A 16,649-nucleotide genomic window follows, 5' to 3' on the forward strand; every position below is an offset into this window, starting at 1 on the left:
CTAGAGCTCCAAAACCAAGTTAAAAGCTGAAAAAATATTGTAATTAGATTAATCAGATAATTAATAATTAGTGTTGTATGTCAGTATTTTCTACTCCAATACGTTAATCATCACATTTAAGAATAAAAATCTGAAATATTTAAAGACTACAATGAATGCGCGTAACATCAAAAATAATAAATAATCACAGCTAATAGTAAAACAAGAAACATCAAAAAATAAATATTAACAGTAAATCATGAAAAATAATATCAAATCATTTGTTTATATTCAATAATGAAGCCAAACACCAATTTACAAAAACACATGCAATAAATTCAAAGCTAAACATTATACAGGTACGAGGTAATATATTACAACGAGATTTATCAAATAAGAAAAGACATTCACTCCAACTAAATGCTATTTAAAACCGTGCCATACTTTTATTTATTTTTATTTTAAGATGTAAGCCACATTTTCCCCACAAGATGTCATAATTTCATTATTTCATATTGGTTATATTCCTTACTTGACAATGAAAGTTTGTCTGAAGTGTGTTCTACACCTGTCAAATAACAAACCTCCACCCTTAGTCAGTCAGACAAATCTGTGGCACAGAGGCTAAACAAAGTATAGCTGCAGAGGCTCATGGGAACCTCATCAGTTTTGCAGATTTCTGTCTGACCTACATCCACTGCTTTGCATGAAAGGAAAGGTCAGTAAATCCAGAGATGTTTTGATTCATTATTCCTTTAGCGCCATCATGAGGCCAACATTTCTCTTGGCTCAATACTTAGATCTATAACCACCCCTGCAAAACCAATGGCATTTCTATTAGCTGCTGCTGTACTTTGTGCTTAGCACGAATAAGTAATCACATATAAGTTAAATGAAACCCTTTTAATATTAATACTATTTAATATCATTCATATTCTGGTGATTATACATCTCACCACTACTTGAAACTAAAGTCTTTCATTAAACTTTGATAAAACGCAATGTCTCATTTGTCTTGTCTGCGATTTGAAACAGTGCCTTGTTTTACACAGACGTTTCTTGCTAATATTTAATTAAGAGGATATTCTTAATGGGGTAAAGTCCCAAAGCATGATTCGGTGTCTTGAGTTGGGTCAGGCACTAAACATGCCAACTCTCATCCTGTTAAATGTGTGAATGAGCTCACAGGGAGATCAAAATCCCCGAAAAGCTGACGCAGGTTAAGTAAAAGAGGATTCATGCGGGTGTAACTGTTTGTCAGGCAGAGGATTGCACACTTACAAAGCATTTTTGATCATAGGAAAATAGGCCAAGATAGAATTATGTAGCCAACATACAAATTCCCTTCTGTAGACTAGCCACTGTTAATGAGTACTACTATGTAAAAAAACTATTTCAGAAATGTTTCATTTTGATATTAAGGACGAATAAAAACCTGCACAACAAATCCACAAGTACGAGTCATTTTTTTTTAGCAGTTTTGGTCTGTCAGGTTTTATTTCAAGACCCCTGTGTTACAACAAAGTCTCTTGAGGCCCAACAAACATTCAATTTAGTGGTATGTCCTTTACATGTCAATGAAATATTCATGCCAGGCCTTTTACACCACAAATAAAGCTGAGAGCAGAACAAATTTACATGAATTCCGTGTTATAATTGTCTATCCTATGTGCTTAAAAAAAAAAAAATCAGTAAAACACAAAATCATCCAAAAACCTTCTACAGCAATAGTGCAATTCATCATAAAACAAGTTTAAAATTCATAGTAAAATCAAAAAACATCACAGGTTTAAAGTCTTATAGCGTGTTGATAAAACAATAACGTCAACTCCACTTCAGATTGATTCAGTGCAAAGAGAAGCATCATCTTCTCAGGCTTTCTCATGTGGAAGAAACAGTCTGATCTGAGACTTCATGGATTTGTAGAAAGCCTTTCACTTGCTGAAATGACACACTGAGTCCATGGCCAGCAGGATGCTGAAGAGAGAGACAACAAAATGACAAAGACATTTTTTAAAAATAAAACAGGGGACAGTCCATTTGTTTAACTTGGGTTAAACTGATATTGTGGTTAAAAAAAAATAATGGATAATAATGAAGCTCTATAGCATAGAGGAATATAATATATATGGCTTTGTTCACACATACACTTATCCTTGACAAATAACATAAACTAAAAAAAAAAAAAAAAAAAAAATCAAATACATTTTATAAAGATGAAACTAAATGTGTAAAGTCTGGTTAGAAAGCATCTTAATTAGGTGGGAAGTGGACCATACCTGTCTGCAGGGTATCCTCTCTCACACAGGTTCACCAGAGCGTACAGATGTCTCAGAGCGTATTCATACTGAAACACAAGAGGGCATCACGTGTCAGAAGCATCACCACAGTCTGAGCTTCACACTATGTGACCATTTAAATGTTTGTTTCCCCCTACTGTGTTTATGGCAACTTAAATGTCAAATAGTTCCCATGAGAAGGGAATATTTTCTGAACAAACCCATACAGCTGTGTGAAAGTATCTGGGAAAATACAGTGTTTTGTTTTATACAGAATTTAAAAAAGAAACAAAAAAAAAAAAAAAAAAAAAAAAACGCCCAACATTTAAATACAACTTCCTGTTCTGGTCAGAAACTCAGAGCTACTCTCAGGTGTTTACGTCATCATACAGTCTGAGCTTATCTTATTTTGGTTTTACACACATCTCTAGGTCTGCCTTGTCTTATCTTGTTACAGTAAGCTGCTCCTGGTATCTCTTTGATGAGGGCAACCTCGATGAACAGAGCAATAACAACACCTTCCTGTGTGACATTTATTTATGTGTCTAATCTAATCGCTTTTTGATACAGGACTTTCAATTATTTCCATTTAAATACAAAATCCGCCAATTATTTTCTTGATTAACTGATCAATCGTTTGATCTATAACATGTCAGGAAATAATGAAAATAGTTGTCACACTATCTGAAAACTGATATAACATTTTCCAACAACAGTCTAAACCCCAAAGATATTCAATTTAAAAGCAGCTCTGATGTTTTTCGTTTGACAAAATGTTGAACAATAAATCAAAATAATTCACACATCACATAAATTGATTGAGTAAATTATAATGAATATCGTCCATTTCTGACTGTGTCCTGATCGACATCCTTCAGCATCCTTACTGTCAACATTTCTGACATGATCATGTTGAGTAACAACTGGCCTCATGTTTTACAGAGACCTTTTTTAACAGTTTACTTAATGTCAAACTATTCCCTCCTCATTTCTGTCAGGGAACAGCGCTGCTAATATTTTCTTTTTGTTTCACATCCCCTGAAACAAAGGTTTTGTGAATTCAATTTAAAGTGAGACACCTGAGGAGAACAAGCCACTGTTAATGTGTCAGTAACACATGTGCTTCTCCACACTATGACGTCTATGGCTGCCTATAGAGAACAACAGGCAGCTGTACTATATATGGGAATTTGTGGGCGTTGTTTATGCTAGTCATTCATTCACCTCCTCATGAACAGGTGCTATTTATCAGGTTGAAACAAACAGTTTATGAAACACAAATTTGTGCAGCGTGTGAGTGTGTAGAGTAAACCTCACAGAAAAAGTTTAGAATAAAAATCCAAAAATGTTTTTAGATGAGGCCTAATGTTTTAAAAAAATAACACTTTGGAATATAGTTTCAATAATTTCATTATCTAAGAATTCAAGCTTATTCTGTTCTTGCTGGTTACTGCCAGTCTAGATTAGCGTCAGCTGAATATAAACTCTAACATGTACTTATAAATGGCACGTGAAACACAACTGGTGTTTCCCCTTTTAAAGCAGAACCAGACTTGATGTGAGCAAGTTTCAACAATTAGCTACAGATGAATCCTGTCAAACTATGACTAATCACTGATTTCAGTAACCATCAGCAGTCTGTGACTTGGGGCAGAACATCCTCAGCCTGAAATAAGCACAAAGCAGCAGCTGTGCAGCTCTACCTCGGTTTTGTGCCAGTTGAAGCAGGTGTGTTTGTAGTGGCTGACTGATGCCTTGTAGCACTGATGCTGGGACAGCTCTGCTCTCTCGTTGAAAACCTCGTCAGCCTCGAGCTTGTTACCGGTCACCCTCTCCACCACTTGGTGCATAGTCTCAGCCAGCGTCTCCCTGACCTGAACACACACACACATGTTCACACACGGTTAGACATCTGTAACTTGGGAACCGTCATGGTGAATGTTCAGTTTGTGAAATTAAATCATCACAATAAATCTGATTTGCATGGCATACTTGAGCAGTCATCCACAGAGGACCTGAAACATGCAGCGTTCTGCAGACAGCCAAAACACCAGTGGGCTTTGTGTCTCTTTACCTTGAGGTGGGTGTTCATCTCCATCAGCAGGCCCCTTGCAACTCTGATATCATTGGAGGCCATCAACTTCCTCTTGAGGATGGCCAGAGGAACGTCAGGGCTTGGGGTCAGATCCAGATTTGTAACTGGTGGCAGGGTCATTGGAGAGGGGGATGACAGGTTTGCTTTGTTGTTACCCTGAAACTTTATGACCTTCATGTGGGCCATTGTCTGTACAGAAAGTAAGAAACATAAGATGAGTAATGGTAAAGGGCAGGAAACATACATGTTTTCTCACTCACAGTTTCCCTCCATCATCACGCTTCTGCCAGTAATCGAGGTTTAAAATAAAACCGTATGTTTCTTAGTTAGATGATTTATTTGTATTTGGTTCATGTTCCTCTCACCTTGTTCCCGTACTGCTGGACGTGGCTGGTGTTTGTGTGGCTCTTCACAATCTTGAACTGCTTCAGCAAAGTTTCTTTTGACAGGTCCTCCTGGAAACACAATGTCAGACAAAAAAAACAAAACAACATATCATCACAGACAGAACTACAAAGACATTTCCAAAAAACCAAACAGTAAAATCACAAATTGAACACTGTGGTTGGTACTTTTTGTTTCCTTCAGGTTTCAGTTTTGGGATGCTCATATATATATTGTAAACCCACAGGTGCTATTACATGTGTATGCAAACCACCCAGGTCTTATTCTGCTGCTGAAAAACAAACCACTGTTGCTGCTGATGGAAATGTTCACCACTTCCTTTTCCTGCCTATTTGACATCAGGTGTTTGGAACAGTGAATAAACATATAATAGACTAGATATAGTCAGAGTTACTATTGCAGTGTTTAATATCAGGCAGCGAGTGGTAAAGTTACCAGTATATGTTTTGAAAACAAAGCTTTTCTGAGGGAAATTGAATTTGCTCACTTATGCAGTAAACTGTACGTGTAAGAAGTTTTCACAGGTTAAAATGTTTTATCTTTGCATGCAAAATGTGTGGGAAAGCAGCTGGTGTGTCAGTTGAAGATGAAGCACTAATTGCAGAAAGGATTTCAAATTTAGTTTCATGTTTAAGCCCAGGGCTGAATTGCTGAATTGTAGTTTGTAAACACTGAAAAGAGTTGAAGTGACACTGGCAGCAGATGAAATACCAGTCGGTGTCTGAGCCATAAAAGCAACTGAAGTCTCAGGTGAAATGTACAAGATGAAAGCAGGAGTTTGATGTTTTCGAAAATGTGCTTATTTGCTTCCTTGTTTCTTTAATCTGTACTAGAACCTTTAAACTTAAATTTTTACACATCATTTTCTGTACAAATTAAACAAACAAGATATAACGTGTTAATTAATGAGGTGCTGATGGGCGAATTTTGTTACTGCTGGACAGAGCCACACTAGAGGCTTGCCTCTATTTTCAGTCTTTATGTTAGGCTAAGCTAACTGGGAGCTAACTGTAGTAAAGAGAGACAAGGTGGTATCCATTTCCTCATTTAAATCTCAGCCAGAGTGCAAAAAAGCACATTTCTCAAAATGCCCAACAATTCCTTTAAACTGTTATATAAGAAACTAAAACACTTGAAAGAAATAAAATGCAAATGGTGAGAGAAAATGAAATTTCATCTGAAGTTGAGTCATTGTAAAATATGTTACTTTACACCAACTGAATATTCATCAAGATGAACAAGAATAAGTTTCTGTGTAACGATACACAGTAATATTTCATGATTTGGATACAGCAGGGGAAACAGCACCCACCACATCAGAGTCCTCCATCCAGTTGACGCTGTACCAGTCGCCCAGGTATGTGTCCCTCTTCTCGTCATAGTAGCAGGCATAAGAGGATTCATGATCATTGGCTGCTGTGGTGGCGTACACTGAAACATACAGAGACATCCTCGTGTTAGTGAGCGTAATAATTTGCTGGAAAATTTTCCATGAAGCAAACCTGAACATGACTCATGAAAACTTGGCAAAACACTTCAAAGACAACACCTGAGGCTCTTAACGAGAGTCTGGTAAAAGGTAAATGCAAGTTAAAAAGTCAAGACTCAATCCCCAAGGTTGTCACTGAGACCACAGATGGATGAGTGTAAAAAAAAAAAAAAAAAAAACATTAGATGTAAAAAACATCTTTAGTTGCACACGATAAAAAGAGAACTTTGATCATTGTCCTGGGCAGGTCCTGCTCATCACATGAGAACAAGCACATGACTGTGTGTGACAGAGGCTCACAAATTACCACAAGAAATCACGCTGAGCTCAGTGTTTTACTCGACACGACAGAGAACCAGGAATGACAAGACTGAAGTGAAGTCCACAGACCACAGTGCTGGACTCAGTCTGCTCTACTCATTACAACGATGTAAAAAAAACACTTATTATTCGAAAACACACACATTTTTTACTATTGATTATTGGCAGAGTCTCGGTCTCTTCGTTGTTTAAAACTCAAAGTCAAGTTCATGTTGTTGAGAGTTTAAGTGGTTCATCGATTGAAGCTTTTTATTATTGATCTGTTGGTTCATTATCTCTTGGTTTTACTGGGAAATTAATCTGATGAGGTAAAGTTCAACTCACCGTTAATGTTCGCAGGCAGATGGGTCATCATTGACCCAGACTCACATGCCTCAATGTAGAACACCATCTGTAAACGTGTGTGTGTGTGTGTGTGTGTGTGTGTGTGTGTGTGTGTGTGTGTGTGTGTGGAAGGGGTTTCATGGCAGAAAGAAAAGACAAAAAACAAGTGTCACGGTCTGATCTTCCAGCACAGCTACATCATCTGATCACTGGATGATGATGATGGTTTTAATCATTGACCTGCATACCACTAGGCATGTTTACACATGTAGGCTTGAAAATTGCACAACAGCATGTTGCTGCGTACCTGTTTGTATTTCTTGTTTTCGTGCATGTATTTAATGGTTTCCTGGAGATCTTCAACGTGGAGCTGGAGAGAGAAGGAAGAGCATTTTACTCTTAATTTGTAGTAGTTATAATAGATCTTATAGTAGTCTCTGTTTAGGGATTTGACAGGCTGGTAAACTGAGCACATATAAACAGTACTGTCCATACATATGTATGGATGGACAACCTGAAAACAATATCCTGCTGGCCCTGGCTGTCACTGGCACACAGGCATAAAAAGGAGTTTTGTAGAAATCCATATTTCCATTTTTCAAAGTAAGGTGCTACAAAAGGTTTAATTCTGGTATTTATGTCTCATTGAAATTCATGGTGAAGCACTGAAAAAATCTCAAACGATAACCAGCCCTACATTCAGTGTGATGTTTCAAAGACTGTGTGGTTCTTGACTGCTGCAAATGCACTAAGCTGAGCATGAGTGAACATAAGTGAGAGCAGGAAGTAAAAAGTGCTCACATCATCATCAGGGAAAGCCAGAATACCAGGTGCCCCGTGGTCGGTGAAATACACAAACACATGATCATTGGGACCACTGCCAAGACAAAGAGAGCAAGGTTAGAAAAAACACGATAAACCAGGTTGTGTGCTGCTCTCGTGTTCTTGTGCTGTCTGGTGTCAGGTTCAATACTCCACCTCTTGTTTTTTTTTTTGTTTATCACTTGCCTCTTCAATACTTTTCCTGAGCCACCTTTGATTTTCGAGGAGTCACCCTTCAGAACTGCTAGGAAGTTTTCTGGGGTCACAGCCTGCAGAAAAACAACCAATCAGAAGCCAGAAGTCATTAAGTTTGCTTTTAACATTAATGTTTCTGTGTGAATGTCAAGAGCACTGCAAAATACTGATTCAACAGCACACATTTGAACTCTTGTATAAATATTTGCACTGAAGCACTCACTTCCCCAGTGTAATCTTTAGGAACTCCCTTGTACACATCTGTGCCATTCGGCCTGTTGATCAATATCCCAGGGGTGGGGTTACTGGAAACAGAAACATGACTTAGATTTATAGAAGGAAGTGCAAAGGGCTGACCAAACACTTTGACAGGATGACAGGGCAACATGTGTATGATTCACTGATCAGATGACAGTCCCAGAAGCTGAACTCCAAGGTTCACTTCAGGTTTTCCCTCTTTCTTGGCAGAATTGCTTTCTGTAACTCTCAACAACAAGAAGGCCCTTCACGTCAACACAGCTGCAGTGCTACAGTATTATCAACATCTGTTACATAAAAGAAGAAAATGCAGGGAATCTGTGAAAATGGGAAAAAAATAACTTCCGCTATCAGAGGGAATTGATTTGTACAGCCTTTATGAGACACTAGGCAACCTGCACTATTGTTTGCAATGTTAGAATAAAAGTTATTTATTAACCACAGTAGATGCTGATAGTAATGTTGGTCACACAAGAGCAGGGTATGGATATAAAACAATCAATGTTGCATAACTTCTCTAAAACTTGACCTACATTATGCCCAGGGATTTCAAGACACGGAAACATCAGCCGGTACTGAAGTGTAGAGACAGTTGATAACCACTCACCTCAACCTATCATTGATTATTACAACTGCATTAACCTGCAGCTTCAATAAGCTTTTACCTTTTATCCTCTCTTTACCCTTCGGACTCATCTAAAAAGATATTAGTACCATGTTTGTATTTTTTTTGCTTATCACAAAGTCATAACGTAAAGCTGGCCAGAGCTAAAAGCTAATGATGGCTATAGTGCTGAAACAATTTACAATTAATTGATTAGTCAATGATGATAATATTATTATAATAATCAATAATTTGGCGAAGTAATTTGTCAAGCAAAAAACGGTGTCCATTTTTCTTTGTCGGACAACAGATGCCAGCTTGGGCTCTGAGAACTATTGGTAAGCATTTTTCACTACTGATTAATCAAAAGCTAATTAACAGATTAATCAATGATGAAAATAACTGTTAGTTGCAGCCCTAGTTAAGCATTTAGAGCTGAGTTTCAATTTTCTTCTTCTTTTGCTCCTAAATTCCTCTGGAGTCTTGATCCATATAAACAATTAAACTATATATTTGAGCAGGTTTTGATGATTTCAGTGAAACTTGAGCGCTAACATACAGAAGCGAAGTGAAATACAGAATAAAACGTTGTGGGCCAAGACTGGATTAGTCAAACTGGGCCACTAGAGGACAAATCAACACTGAACCAAACAACCATTGTTGTGTTTTATTGTATGTCCCAGTGTGTAACAATGATCCTACCGCTGCCTGAAACTGATGGATCTGCTTTCACGACTGCTCCTCTAGTCACCAGTCACCATTTCAGTAATTTAACTCCGAGTCAAAGCCCTGAAGAAGCACTAAAATTAGTTCCTTGTGACTCCTCTCAGTGAGTCTCTTTAGCTTAGCCTGTTTATAATGCTGCTGCTCCGGCAATGTACGACACAGGGCCGACATGCCACAGCGATACAAGAAATACCAACATGTGTGTGTGATTACTCTGTGGCTCACAGATGTGACTGCTAATTATTATTATATCATCATGGATTACGTGCCAGTTATTCTCTCCACTGTTGGTCTAGTTTCATCAACTTTAGGGCTTTGTTCTATAAGGAAGTGTGGAAATCTTTAACAGTAAAAAAAAAACTTGTAAGTAGGTACCAAGGTTGGGTGGAGCTGAAACAAAAAGTCAATTAATGAAATCGTTCCAGATGCTCAAACAGCAGGATTTGCTGCTCATCTTTGTCATATTTTATAGTGACCTGAACACCTTCAAGTTTTGGACTTTGGATCAGACAGAATAAGACATTTGAAAACGTCGCCTTAGAGTCTGTGAAGATATGATTCATATTTTTTCCACTACCTTATTCACACAGCCCTAAAGTTACACATTAAAATTCTGTAATCGCTCTGTGAACTTAAACATGCAGTATAGCATTTAGCAAACTTTTGTATTTTATGTCACATTTAGAAACAGTGTTCAGCATAACTACGGCTGATATTCATTGATACATTCTACAAACTCGATGATAGGAAAGAATGAAGGGCAAAAACTAACACAAGTAAAGTGCAATGGGTGTTTTTTTTTTTTTTATAACACTTTTGGGGAAAGAAGAAGTAATTGTATCATAAAGATCTGCTTCACAGAAACAAAAGAGCCAACTCACTCTTGACTCTGAGCCAAGTCATCGTACATCATGACCACTATCTGCTCGTCTGGGATGCCATTTCTGTGGACAATCTGGTAAGCATGGCAAGCATCGGCCTGAGAGAAGGAGAACAACAAGTAAATGTCAGCTGCACATTATCACAGAGCCTAAAAGCCTTTTAAGAGGCCGGAACTCTAGGATTTCATGCACTTAGAAGGAGAAGTGACTTGTGGGTAAAGTGGATCTCATCAAAAACCAATGCAGAGTCATGCAGAGTTTTCTGACACTGTGGCAGCAGTTTCATGCAGGTCCCTGTTTGACACCTCTCACCTGGTGTCTGTAGTTGTACCAGCCATTGGAGCCAGCCACGATTACCACCCAGTTCTTCCCATTCTCCGGCTGCTGGGAGGGAAATGCGGTCACCAGCCCGACACTCAGGCCGAGCAGGGCGAGGAGGGCTGTCTGACACATTTCCTCCTGGAGGGGATGAGAGGGGGAATAAAACCTCTGTTAAACAAATCCACTCTTTGAATGAAGTCGGGTTTTACGGGCTCGACTGCGAGGAGGCACCGAGCAACGACAACTCATCATAAAAATATCACAAACATGCCACCTGATGTTGTGGATGTCACATGACGGTGATATTCATCCTTGTTAACCTCGCTAGCTGTTAGCACAACAAGCTAACAAGACCAGTGACTATCCAACAGCAGACAAGGTGTCAAAACTGTAGAAACACACTTTAAATAAATGTAAACGGAATTAAAAACGGATAAAGACAATAGGTTTGTTGTTTCCTTACCTTTTTTTTGTGGTGTTGGACGAAGGAGACAGCGGTGAAGGGGCTACACAAACATCCCGAGCAGGAGTCAGCGGGACATTTATATGTGACGTCGGGAAAAACCGTAATAGGAATTCTGCCGCAGCAGCCAATCAGAGGGCGAGGGGGGCGGGGCCTTACTGTAGGCTGTCATGTGATTTGAGGAGAAACAACATGTGTGAACTTGTCTGTTTACTGGCGATGCTGACTATATTCAAGGGAATTAAAGTAAACCTCATTCACTCGACTTCCAGTGAATTATGATTTAAGTGAATTCCGCCTTCATGAAGGTTGTAATGTTCAGTCTTTACTGAAACTCTTTCAGAGAGGTTGATTTAACTGTATTATTATTGTGGAGGTTTTAGTTTGTGGTGCTGTTGAACTGCATTACATTGTACAGAGATGTACTGTTACTGTTGGTCTACCCTCAATTAATGTAAATGAGGTGTACAAAATATATTCAATCAATAATAATAATAATAATAATAAAGTATTTAATTATTTGTAGACATCTGCCACCCTCAGCTCTTGGTTGTTCCATCTCCTCACCCTGAAAAGCTCTTTGGTTTTGTTGGCTGTATGTTTATCAGAATCAGAATCAGAATCAATTTTATTGCCAAGTATGTTTCACATACAAGGAATTTGTTCTGGTGATTGGTGCAGTTGGAGGTTCTTGTAAACAACAGGTTTACACAGTTTTAGTTTCTGCCTGTATGTGGGAATCAGAGTGGCCCAGTGCAGCCCGGGGAACGGCGGGATAACAGTGGTCCAGAGTGTTCCCCTCTCTGGTTGGACAATTAACAAACTGTCTGTATTTGGGCAGTTCGTGGTTGAGGTTACCTTTGTTAAAGTCACCAAGGACAATAACTAAGGAGTTAATTGTTATCCCACTGCATGATGCAATGTCATCCAATGAGTTTTGATGCATTTGGCTGAATCTGAGCACAGAACGCTCCTTTACACTTCTGCATTCATCCTGTTGCTTCTATCAGCAGTGAAGAGCCAGTCAAAAGAGAAACCAGCTCCATGTTTGACAGATAAGGGAATGCACTTTTTTCTTCTTCATATTTTCTCATCATTTTTGATGGAGGTTGATTTATGTTTCATCGGAGCTGCAACCTGGCTTTTCTGTTTTTGAGGTGTACCAGTGGGATCGCATCTTGTGGTGAATCATCTGATGCTATATTATGAAGTCTTCTCTTGATCGTTGACAAGGAGACAAGCACACCTACAACCTGGAGAACATTCTTCACTTGCTGTGCAGACATGAAGGTGTTTTTCTCCACTACGAATACAATTTTCTGCTCATCAATTTTTTTTTTCAGAATTTACCCAACTGTTGATTTTGGTAAAAACTACCATTGATAGATTTTTGCTCTTTTGAGCCTCATTATTATTTTCTTCACTTGCACAACTCCACCTCAGTTTAAATGGAAATGTCATGTGTGAGCTCTTGTGTGCATGACCTAATGTTGAAATGACACAGGGCTGCCAAGGAAACATTTTGCAGCCAAGTGTCCAATTACTTTTGAACCCTTGCAATTTGGATACTATGTGTTTGGTACACAGGCAGTACCTCACAAAGTTCTTTTAATATTAACATAAACCTGTAACACAGAAAAATCTCTGTCTGGTATATCTCATATTTATGGAATGTTATATCAGTCAAAAAATGCACAAATATATTTCTAGTACCCAAGTGTAATAACTTCTAACAATGGGAAAGTGTGGGTTTAGATTTGTTTGTAACTTAATGCTGTTGTCATAACATTAAATCTAAATTGTAATCTGCTTAAAGCAATGATGTGCTGCATGTGAATGTGAATATTTGTTCAGATGAACAGATTCTTCACATGTGACCAGTGTTCAGCACCAGTTTTTCAGCCTGTTATGTCATAGCTTTTCTTTATAAGCGATTAAAGTGGCAACAATACAGAACTGTCACATGGTTTACTCTGCCATAAACATATCTTATAAACCACAGAAAAGAAAATATTAAAAAAATCCCTTATCACCTCATTGCACCTGCTAATCACGAGTTTCACTTTAAAGTTTTTCCATCTTGCAAAGTTTTGTTCATTTACAAGCCCCTGTAGATGACTCAGCTTATTCTTCAACTGTAAACTCAAGCTCAGATGCTGACGAACACAACAGCAGCCTGTGTTTTCTTTAGTTTAGTCTGTTAGAAATCAAAAATGACTTGGATGGATCAATGAAAAAAAGATACAGAAACAACCAGAGGAGGCGTCTTAAAGATGTCAGCAATAAATCAAACTTTTATTTCTCCATATAGAAAAGAATTAAGTTAAATAGTGAAACAGTCCATCAAAAATCTGGCATCTTGTTTTCAACCAATGGTCCTTAATACATTTACCTTTGTCCCAAAATGAAAAAAAAAAAAAAAAAAAAAAAAAAAAAGATGTAACAAAGTGTAAATACCATGTTCACAGTAATAAATATCGAAAACAAAATCTTTTTATACATTTACATTATATATATATATTTGTGTAAATATATATATATATATTATATATAGATATAGATATAATCATATACAGTAAAAAGTTATTTTCAAGTTTATCAAACATAAAATTGTAAAATAAAAATGGCTGAAAACAGAATGATGATTGCATTTTTTTTCATTCCCAAGGCATCGGTAACCATGGCCATTCAGAGTCTGTAATAAATAAAATGTGATATTATCTAAAGATTGTAGTGCATCACTGTAAATTAAACAACAAAAATTGTAGTGCAAGTTTTTTTTTCTTTGCGCAAAGTAATCTTGCGAATTTCAAACTAATTGAAACGGAATGACAACAATGAAACGGAGAAGTTTTGATGAGCACAGCACCGTCACGTCTCTGACTTCAATCTGTTCTGCACCACAAATTTCTCTGTCGTCTTGGCAGCGAAAAAAAAAGCTTTCACATGTATGAAACCATGGCAGATATTCAATACCAGGCTTATTTGGCAAATTATTTAAAGACAAACAAAACAAACACACACAAAAGAAAATCTCCAAACACTCGATACACTCAACTCTGTCAGAATTGCCAACAAAATAGTCAATGAAATGCATAGAAATTAATTACCAGTAGCAAGAACTAACTTAACTTAAGGGTTGTTTACTGTCATGCAGCATTTCTGAGACGCAAAGCAAGGCAGATATTGTGGCTGTGTGTTGATGCAGTAAAGGATGCTGGATGAATGTAGGCTCTGCCTCTGCTTGCACTTTTCCCTGGCTTCCTTTCCCCCTCAGTGATAAGGAACGGGGGAGGGGGGAGGGCTCCCATTTCCTGTTTGTCTGCAGGCTCCTGTGTCCTGCTGAAAGCCAGGGACCTCTGGCTTTGTGTGTGTGTGTGTGTGTGTGTGTGTGTGTGTGTGTGCTTGCTTGTCTCAAACCTCTGCACCCAACTCAATGATCCCAGTCTCAATAATGGGCACTAGCTTATCTTCCACCTGTACCAGCAGGATGGTCTTGTCGATATGGGAGCGATTGGCTGGGTCTCGGCTACAAGGCACCCACCGGTGAATCACCTGCAGAGGGCAACAGAGGAGGGAGCTTTGTCAAAGGAAGCATCCAATCAAATGTATGACGCGTTTATTACAGAGCAAGTAGGTCACAGAGGTGTGACAGGCCAAAAAATAGGACACAGGTACAAACAAGATAATCACAGCAATATCACATTTACAGCATTAGAGGTCGGAGACTGTGTGACTATGTGTGTGTGCATGAATTCAACCCATTTATCTATGCGCTACGAGAAAACCTGGTGATACTGATGTGTCAACATCTGTCAGGAAGGACTCACATGTCCTTCCATGCCCTCTAAAGGGCTCCAGTCCCTCCAGCAGGTCCGCCCTGCCCTCAGTCTCATGGTCTCATCAGGCCACTGCAGCTCCTTCCGCTTCGATAAGTTGATGTTCTCCAGCACCTGACTCACGTCCACAATCTGGACGAGATTATGGAACCACAACAGTTAACATCACAGACAGGACCGATGTACAGATGTGTGTCGTAAGGCCAGATTCTGAGGCGTGGATGCAAGTGCACATGGTTCGTCCATTTGCACTGGTGAAGTTAAAAACTTCATTTCAGAGCATCCCTGTAGCCTTGTGATTAAGATGACAGGCACACAAGACGACAGGGTAGAGTGAAAGTTCCACCTCTTATTTATTCATTTCTTATTATTTCAATAAAGTAGTAGTGTAATTTATATACAAGGAGGATGTACTATAATGACACAAATGGCCTATATTTAGATGTAATGGATAAAAATAATCTTAGTTATATCGTTAGTTCAGTTCTTTTTGTTTGTTTGTTTACTGACTATATCTTAATTTTGTTAGTGATAAGTCACAAAATCCTTTTTAAGTATCTGTCACTGAGGTGAACATCTGAGACGAGCAGACTGAGCTGAATGAGAAAGATTCTCTGGACATGATTTCACTGCAGCTGATTTTTTACCATAACATGTACAAACCTGAACTCTGTAGGAGATGTCATCTCTGCGCACGGTGGAGACGGTGGGGTTGTGCTGTTGCGGGTGATGATGGTGATGATGGTGGTGATGCTGGCTGAGCGGGTCTGTCACAGTGCTGCACAGGCCATCGTTGCCCAGGAGCCCCACCAGCGTGTGGCGTTTGCAGGGAGGGATGCTGTGGCTGGACAGGGAGACGGAAGGGCCGGCGGGGTCAGAGGTGGAGCCTAGTCGGAGCTGCAGGGAGGTGGGGAGTGTGCGCAGAGACAGCTGGCTGGTGGAGGAACGTCGGCAGGGCTCCAAGCCTGTGGTGGAGGTACGCAGGGAGGAGTGACGGCTGCTGCTGTAGCGGTAAGAGGATGACTGGCTGGCAACAGAGGCTCGGGCAGGAGAGTGTCGTACCAAACCAGACTGAACAGACTGGGAACTCTGACTGGTGCCTGACCACAGGGGGGAGAAGTCAGACGCAGACCGTAGGAATTTAGACTCAAAGTTTGGAGACTTTACAAGAAAGAGATTTAGAAAAGAAGAGTCAAAAGAGCCAAAATTGTTGCAGAGGGTGAGATCATGTGGATTTCAGTCCCTAGTATGGGTCCAGCTCACAAAAGACTGGATCCTACATTTCAGTCTTTTTTTCACCCACATGACAAAAAAAATCTGCTACATCCTGTCTGAAAAAGATGCAGAAAAACTAGTTCATGCATTTATTATTTCCAGGCTTATACTTCCTTATCATCAGGCTGCCCCAACACGTCTCTAGAGACTTTCCAGCTGATCCAGAATGCTGCTGCACGTGTACTGACAAGAACTAGGGAAAGAGATCAGATTTCTCCCATATTAGCTTCTCTGCACTGGGTCCCTGTCAAATCCAGAATAGAATTTAAAATCCTCCTCCACACACATTCAAAGCCCTGAATGGTCAGGCACCATCATGTCTTAAAGGGCTCGTGGAACCCATTATCCCACCAGAATACAGGGTTCCTGTTAT

The 16,649-nt window shown here is 39.1% G+C and overlaps 2 protein-coding genes across 7 annotated transcripts in view; both read right to left on the reverse strand.

The window, feature by feature from the left end:
* Positions 1–1,443: 1,443 nt before the first annotated feature.
* lgmn (legumain) lies at positions 1,444–11,254 on the reverse strand. The gene is made up of 14 exons (XM_071498803.1): positions 11,163–11,254; positions 10,691–10,837; positions 10,379–10,476; positions 8,133–8,214; positions 7,901–7,983; positions 7,694–7,769; positions 7,200–7,262; positions 6,893–6,959; positions 6,071–6,189; positions 4,719–4,808; positions 4,333–4,542; positions 3,962–4,132; positions 2,259–2,326; positions 1,444–1,956 (listed from the first exon to the last, which is right to left on the reverse strand). The coding sequence occupies exons 2-14, from the start codon at positions 10,829–10,831 to the stop codon at positions 1,914–1,916; spliced, it is 1,311 nt and encodes a 436-aa protein (XP_071354904.1). The 5' UTR covers positions 10,832–10,837; positions 11,163–11,254; the 3' UTR covers positions 1,444–1,913.
* Positions 11,255–13,429: 2,175 nt separating this feature from the next.
* The window catches only part of pcnx1 (pecanex 1), a 36,218-nt gene continuing 32,998 nt past the window's right edge, over positions 13,430–16,649 (reverse strand). For 4 of the 6 annotated variants that reach the window (XM_071498800.1, XM_071498799.1, XM_071498797.1 and 1 more), the window contains 3 exons: positions 15,665–16,101; positions 14,993–15,133; positions 13,430–14,717 (listed from right to left, as the gene is read on the reverse strand). In XM_071498800.1, coding sequence (XP_071354901.1) covers positions 14,577–14,717; positions 14,993–15,133; positions 15,665–16,101 — 719 coding nt within the window. In that variant the 3' untranslated portion in view covers positions 13,430–14,576. Of the gene's footprint in view, positions 14,718–14,992; positions 15,134–15,664; positions 16,102–16,649 lie in introns of those variants that run through there. The other 2 variants (XM_071498798.1, XM_071498801.1) reach the window with 2 other exon arrangements.

This window comes from Trachinotus anak, unplaced genomic scaffold, assembly GCF_046630095.1.
Source record: "Trachinotus anak isolate AG129_WGS33_773 ecotype Australia unplaced genomic scaffold, CSIRO_AGI_Tana_v1 ptg000015l, whole genome shotgun sequence".
Classification (NCBI taxonomy): Eukaryota; Metazoa; Chordata; class Actinopteri; order Carangiformes; family Carangidae; genus Trachinotus; species Trachinotus anak.

Coding starts and splice junctions, on each gene's coding strand:
- lgmn (XM_071498803.1), bottom strand. CDS start 10,831: ATGTGTCAGACAGCCCTCCTCGCCCTGCTCGGCCTGAGTGTCGGGCTG. Junction 6,960..7,199: donor AAAACAAGAAATACAAACAG/GTACGCAGCAAC, acceptor ACACGTTTACAG/ATGGTGTTCTACATTGAGGC. Junction 2,327..3,961: donor TCAACTGGCACAAAACCGAG/GTAGAGCTGCAC, acceptor CTTGTGTTTCAG/TATGAATACGCTCTGAGACA.